This window comes from Microtus ochrogaster (assembly GCF_000317375.1).
Source record: "Microtus ochrogaster isolate Prairie Vole_2 chromosome 14 unlocalized genomic scaffold, MicOch1.0 chr14_random_2, whole genome shotgun sequence".
NCBI lineage: Eukaryota > Metazoa > Chordata > Mammalia > Rodentia > Cricetidae > Microtus > Microtus ochrogaster.
In genome coordinates, this window is record NW_004949097.1 from 3,045,886 (window position 1) to 3,051,991 (window position 6,106).

Here is a 6,106-nt window from a genome sequence, read left to right on the forward strand (position 1 = left end):
GCGAGAGTTAGCCGAGAAAAGGGCTAGAGCTAAAGAGTCAAGCAGTGATTGAAAGAATGCGGTGTCCGTGTAATTATTTCGGGTAAAGCTAGCCGAATGGTGGGAAGCAGCCCGCCGCCCTAATTACTACAAACAAGAGCCAAGAATATGCAGTTAGCTGGTGCGTTTCCACTGTTAGTTTCTAAAACAGAACTGGGTGCCTTCCCAAGCAAGAGCACATCAGAAGAAAAGAACAAATGGTGTTAATTTCCTGTAAGGGAAGACCTCCACTTGGCGGGTAATTGACATCATGCAAATAATCATTGTCTGCTATCACAAGAATTTGTTATTTTATTGACTGACCAAGATCTGGGGTTTGGGGAGTGAGGCATAAAACCTTTCATGATCCTAAAGATCAGGGGCACGCAAAAATTCTACCAAGGAACTTCTAAAACTCATATACACTTTCAGTAATGTAGCAGGATACAAGATTAACTAAAAAAAAAAATCAGTAGCCCTCTTGTACACAGATGATAAAAGGGCCGGGGGAAGAAATCAGAGAATCAACACCCTTCACAATAGCCACAAACAGCATAAAATGTCTCAGAGTAACTCTAACCAAACAAGTGGAAGATTTGGATGACAAGAACTTTAAATCTTTAAAGAAAGAAATTGAAGACACCAGAAAGCGGAAAGATCTCCCATGCTCTTGGGTAGGTAGAATTAACGTAGTAAAAATGGCAATCTTACCAAAAGCAATCTACAGATTCAATGCAATACCCATCAAAATCTCAGCAAAATTCTTCACAGACCTAGAAAGAATGATACCCAACTTCATATGGAAAAGCAAAAACCCAGGGTAGCCAAAACAATCCTGTACAATAAAAGAACTTCTGAAGGCATCACAATCCCTGACTTCAAACTCTACTACAGAGCTACAGTTCTGAAAACAGCCTGATATCGGCATAAAAACAGACAGGAGGACCAATGGAACTGAATCGAAGACCCAGATATTAATCCACACACCTTAGAACACCTGATTTTTGACAAAGAAGCAAAAAAATATCAAATGGCAAAAAGAAAACATATTTAACAAATGGTGCTGGCATAACTGGATATCAACATGTAGAAGAATGAAAATAGATCCATATCTATTGTCATGCACAAAACTCAAGTCCAAATGGATCAAAGACCTCAACATAAAGCCAGCCACACTGAACTTTAAAGAAGAGAAAGTGGGAAGTACACTTAAATGCGTTGGCACAGGAGACCACTTCCTAAATATAACCCCAGCAGCACAGACACTGAGAGAAACAATTCATAAATGGGACTTCCTGAAACTGAAAAGCTTCTGTAAAGCAAAAGACATGGTCAACAAGACAAACGACAGCCTACAGAATGGGAAAAGATCTTCACTAACCCTTCATCAGACAGATGTCTGATCCCCAAAATACACAAAGAACTCAAGAAATTGGACACCAAAAGATCACATAATCCAATAAAAAATGGAGTACAGACCTAAACAGAGAACTCTCAACAGAGGAATCTAAAATGGCTGAAAGACACTTAAGGAAATGTTCAACATCCTTAGTCATCAGAGAAATGTAAATCAAAACAATTCTGGGATTCCATCTTACACCTGTAAGAATGGCCAAGATCAAAAACACTGATGACAACTTATGCTGGAGAGGTTGTGGAATAAAGGGAACACTCCTGAATTGCTATTGGGAATGCAAGCTGGTACAGCCCCTTAGGATGTCAGTGTAGCAATTTCTCAAAAAATTAGGAAACAACCTTCCTCAAGACCCAGTAATACCACTTTTGGGCATATATCCAAAGGATGCTCAATCATGCCTCGAGGACATGTGCTCAATTATGTTCATAGCAGCTTTGTTTGTCATAACCATGACCTGGAAACAACCTAAATGCCCCTCCACTCTCAGAGAGTTAGGTGTCAGTCAGCAGAAGTCACAATACCACGAAGCTGCTTTCAAATACACAACTTGTAGGCAGGCAGTGAAGCCAGTTCTACAGAGACAGACTAGCCTGAAGGACTCGGAAGGAGGTGACAGCCTTGAGGAAGGCTGTGTGCAATCTTACCATTGCTCTTCCTGTTACGGCCGATTAAGATTTCCTGGAATTGTTCACTGCGTCTCAAGACATCCTTGAAGCTGAGCATCTCAGAAAAATAGGACACGCTAGCCTCCAGAGCATTGAGGTACCTGGAGCAGGAGGGAGAGGAGCTGAGAATTGGCTTTGTTTGTTCATGGCCATCCCACCTCTGCTCTCATTATTTATTTACATCTGGGTTGGCATCTTTATCTTACACTCAGTTCTTCTGTGAATAGACAGTACACATACCTTTCCTTTGGATGTGGCTAGCTAATGGAGGCAGAGAGCATGGGAGGCATTTTAGGGACTCTTGATACTTATGAACACATTGTAGGCATTGGAGGGGTTCCTTCTACTGTTTTCCTCCTGCTATGGCAAGAAGGTTCAAGCCCTCTAGGAACCTCTGATGTCTGTGTGAATTGGATGCTTATATATTCCAGTTTCACACCAAGGTTTCTAGGGTGAGCTCCTGGGGCTGATTGCCGTGGGTTCCCAGATGCTCGAGCCTGGTGACACCCTATCTTAAACCTCCACGCAAGTCCTCTGTCGAGAGAGAGGGTAGAACCAGCTAGCATCCTGGGTCACCACAGCCAGACATGAGGAACACGCTACTTCCACCACTTTTCAGAGTTGCATGGCCTTATGATTCTTAAAGTTATGTTTTATTATGTTACATGGTTTGTGTGCATGTGTGAACATACATGCATGCGTCTCAGCACAATCAGATGACAACTTGCAGGAAATGGTTCTCTCCTTCCACCGAGTAAGTCCTACGGATCCAAGTCAGGTCGTGTTTGGCAGCAAGCGCCTTAACACACTGAACCATCTTTCGAACCCAGACTTAGGGTTTTTAAAAGGACCCATTGTTCCTGCATCCTCCTGTCCCCTTTTCCCTCTAAGAAAATGGAAAGACATCATTTCTGTTTCTTGGTTTAGGCAGAACGAACATTTTTGAAATTTATATTCCACAGTAATGTGGAAACCTTGACTTCCAGCTTTCATTTTTATTATCTATAAACAAGATCATATGTATTTGTCTTTAGAGGATTTACCCCGGGAAATCATTAGGATGGACAAGAATTCACTTTCAAACCGAGTGCCCCACATAGTCTGTGCTGAGCATCTTCATCTTGCCCCTTTGATGAGTAAGAAAGTGGACTGGTGTCCGTCCCAACACTGTCCCAGATAAAAGGTGGCATTCCTTCATGGCGTGCACTTATCACCAGCCTTCCTTACCAGAAGCAGTCTTCAGGCTCCGAACCATTCTTGTAGACGTACGAAGAGTTCCAGGAGAAGGTTTTGAACGGAGCATCATTGACTTTCCAGAAATCAACTAAGAAGTACATCAGCTTCCTGGCTGGAGGCAGCACCCTGGTCAGGGTTTCCTTATAGTCACAGGACAGTCCGAAACTTCCGGCTGAAATCATGGGGTAGCTCAGTTGTGTGTCAAGGCTGTGCCAAAGGTGAGAGGGGAGCCCATGCCAAGGTTAGCTCCAATAGTGTAGAGAAGAACATCCCTCCCCACCTCCATTTTCCCCTGCGTGCAGATGTGGGAAGGATGGAGTAGGCTCAGGAAAACAGGTGTATGGGTAATCCTCTCACCGAGAGGACTTTAAAACTACAATGACTGGTCATGTTCTGTGTTTAGAGCAAAATGACTACATGGCTTGACCACTTTGCTCCATTTCTGAATGACTTCTCATGCTGTCTGGGCTGAGAACTGTGTGCTTTGACGGGGGAGGAGTGAGAACTACAAGTTTAAAAACCCACAGCTCCTCTGGTGACTAGGTTCTTTTATTTGTCAACTGACTCAAGCTAGAGTCATCCAAGAAGAGGGGACAACAGTTGAGGAATTGCCTCCATCGGGTTGGACTCTAGGCAAATCTGTTGGCATTTTCTTAACTGGTTATTGATGTGGGTGGGTCCGGGCCAATGTGGGCGATATCGCCACTGAGTAGGTGGTCCTGGATTCTATAAGAAAGCAAGCTGAGCAAGCCATGGGGAGCAAGCCAGTAAGCAGCACCCCTCCATGGCCGCTGAATCAGCTCCTGCCTCCAGGTTCCTGCCTTGAGTTCCTATCCTGGCTTCTCTCCATTATGCACTGTGAGCTGAAATAAGCCCTTTTCTTCCCAAGTTGCCTTCGGTCATGGAGTTTATTGCCACAACAGAAGGCAAACCTGAAGAGCCAACATAATTGGCAACCGGAAGCATACCTATGCCTTTTCTTCATTGCAGTGCCTGCTTTTTGGCTCTGCCTCTGAGCTTAAGGCCTTTCTGTCCTTGCTCAACCTCTTACTGTTGTATCTTCAAACATACCAAGTTCTCTGCTCAGTCAGTAACTCAACCTGTACAGGCTGCAACCTGGCTTCCTGGCTGATTTACTAAACTCTCAGGTCCTTGGCCGAACCTGTCTTTATCACGGAAATGCTCCTTGACAGCCAAGGCCAGGAGGTTATTCTGAGCAAGCAGTCACTGATGCTGCCTTCCTCCACTCCGCTGGAAGTTCCTCGAAGTGGGGGTCTCAGCTGGCTGGCTCACCTCTGGCTACCCAGCTCACACAGATGCTCAAGATCTGTGTGATGAAGGACAGAAAGCGGTGCTCTGCCCCACCTCCCCAGACTGTCTGCCTTCATCTCATGCTCATGTTCTAGTCTGTGTTATCCTTTCTTCTTGTTTCTCGAAATGTTGGCTTGATTGTGTTCACGTTTCTTTCAGGGTTCCCACATCCCGAAGACTTCTCTGGTCTTAACCCCAGCTCTCATCTCCACATCCAATGCATCAAATATCATTGACTCTACAGCTTTAGCTGGTGTCTTTTGCTTTCTGCTTTTGGCTAAGCCAGGCCCCAGGCCCCTCTTGTTTCCTGTGGTCTTTTCTGTTGTCAGTCTCTGCTGTGTTTCGCCTACACCATTGGTGGTTTTTATTAACTGCAAGTAGTTAATAAAATAAATGTAAAATAAAATGATTTGACAAACTACAGTGTTGTCAAGGCAACAAATGAGCTTTTCACAGCCCTCCCACACTCAAAAATTAGGGGTGTCTATTGCCGTCCTTATTGAGTACAACTCAGTGATCCTGTTGCATAAGTTACCAAATATGGTCAGTGTGATTTTTCTGGCCTTCATCATCCTTCTGGACATTTCCCAGACTGCATAGCTACAAACACTTGTGAACTTTCTTCATCCCCCTAAGTCTTTGTTTTACATTCACTTTTACCTCTATCGGGCTGCAAAGGCACTGCCTCACTTTTACCCATTGACGTCTTACCTGCGCTGGCTAGTTTCATGCCAACCTGACACAAGCTGTGGTCACCTGAAAGGAGGGAGCCTCAGTTGAGAAAATGTATCCATAAGACCCAGCTGTGGAGGGCCTGAAGGGCATTTTCTTAATTAGTGATTGACACAGGAGGGCTCAGCCTTTTGTGGGTGGTGCCATCCTTGGGCTGGTGGTTATGGGTTCTGTAAGAAAGCAGGCTGAGCAAGCCATGGGGAGTAAGCCAGTCAGCAGCAAGGCTCCATGGCCTCTGCATCGGCTCCTGGCTCCTCGTTCCTGCCCTGTTTGAATTCTTTCCTTGGCATCTCTCAACAGACAGTGGCTCAAGATATGTAAAATATGTAAATCAAATAAACCCTTTATTCCTGGAGTTGCTTTGGGTCATGGTGTTCCCTCACAGCAATAGTGACCCTAACAAAGACATTATCTGTCCCCAACACAAAACTCAGACGATTTTCGTCATGAAGTATGTCCCCCCCTGCTTCTCAGCCCTCAAGCACAGGTGACCATTACTTTCTGTGCCTTCTCATTTGTTCCTTTTTAAGGGAAGCTCTCTCCCTCTGCCTTGTATTGGCCAGTGTCCCTGTCACCTTCTCCCTTTGGAAGGGAGTATTCTACTCATTTTTTTTTTTTCCTGCTTGGCAAAACGGACTTACATAGCAGACAATGAGGACTACTGAGAACTCAAGAACAATGGCAATGGGTTTTTGATCCTACTGCACATACTGGCTTTGGGGGAGCC

At 44.7% G+C, this 6,106-nt stretch overlaps 1 protein-coding gene across 1 annotated transcript in view; it reads right to left on the reverse strand.

Moving 5' to 3' along the window:
• The window catches only part of Gucy2c (guanylate cyclase 2C), a 75,283-nt gene that overhangs the window by 55,000 nt on the left and 14,177 nt on the right, over positions 1 to 6,106 (reverse strand). Inside the window, exons 4-5 of the mRNA XM_005364517.2 lie at positions 3,328 to 3,543; positions 2,080 to 2,201 (exon numbers count right to left, since the gene is read on the reverse strand). Of these exons, the coding sequence (XP_005364574.1) occupies positions 2,080 to 2,201; positions 3,328 to 3,543 (338 nt within the window). The remainder of the gene's footprint in view (positions 1 to 2,079; positions 2,202 to 3,327; positions 3,544 to 6,106) is intronic.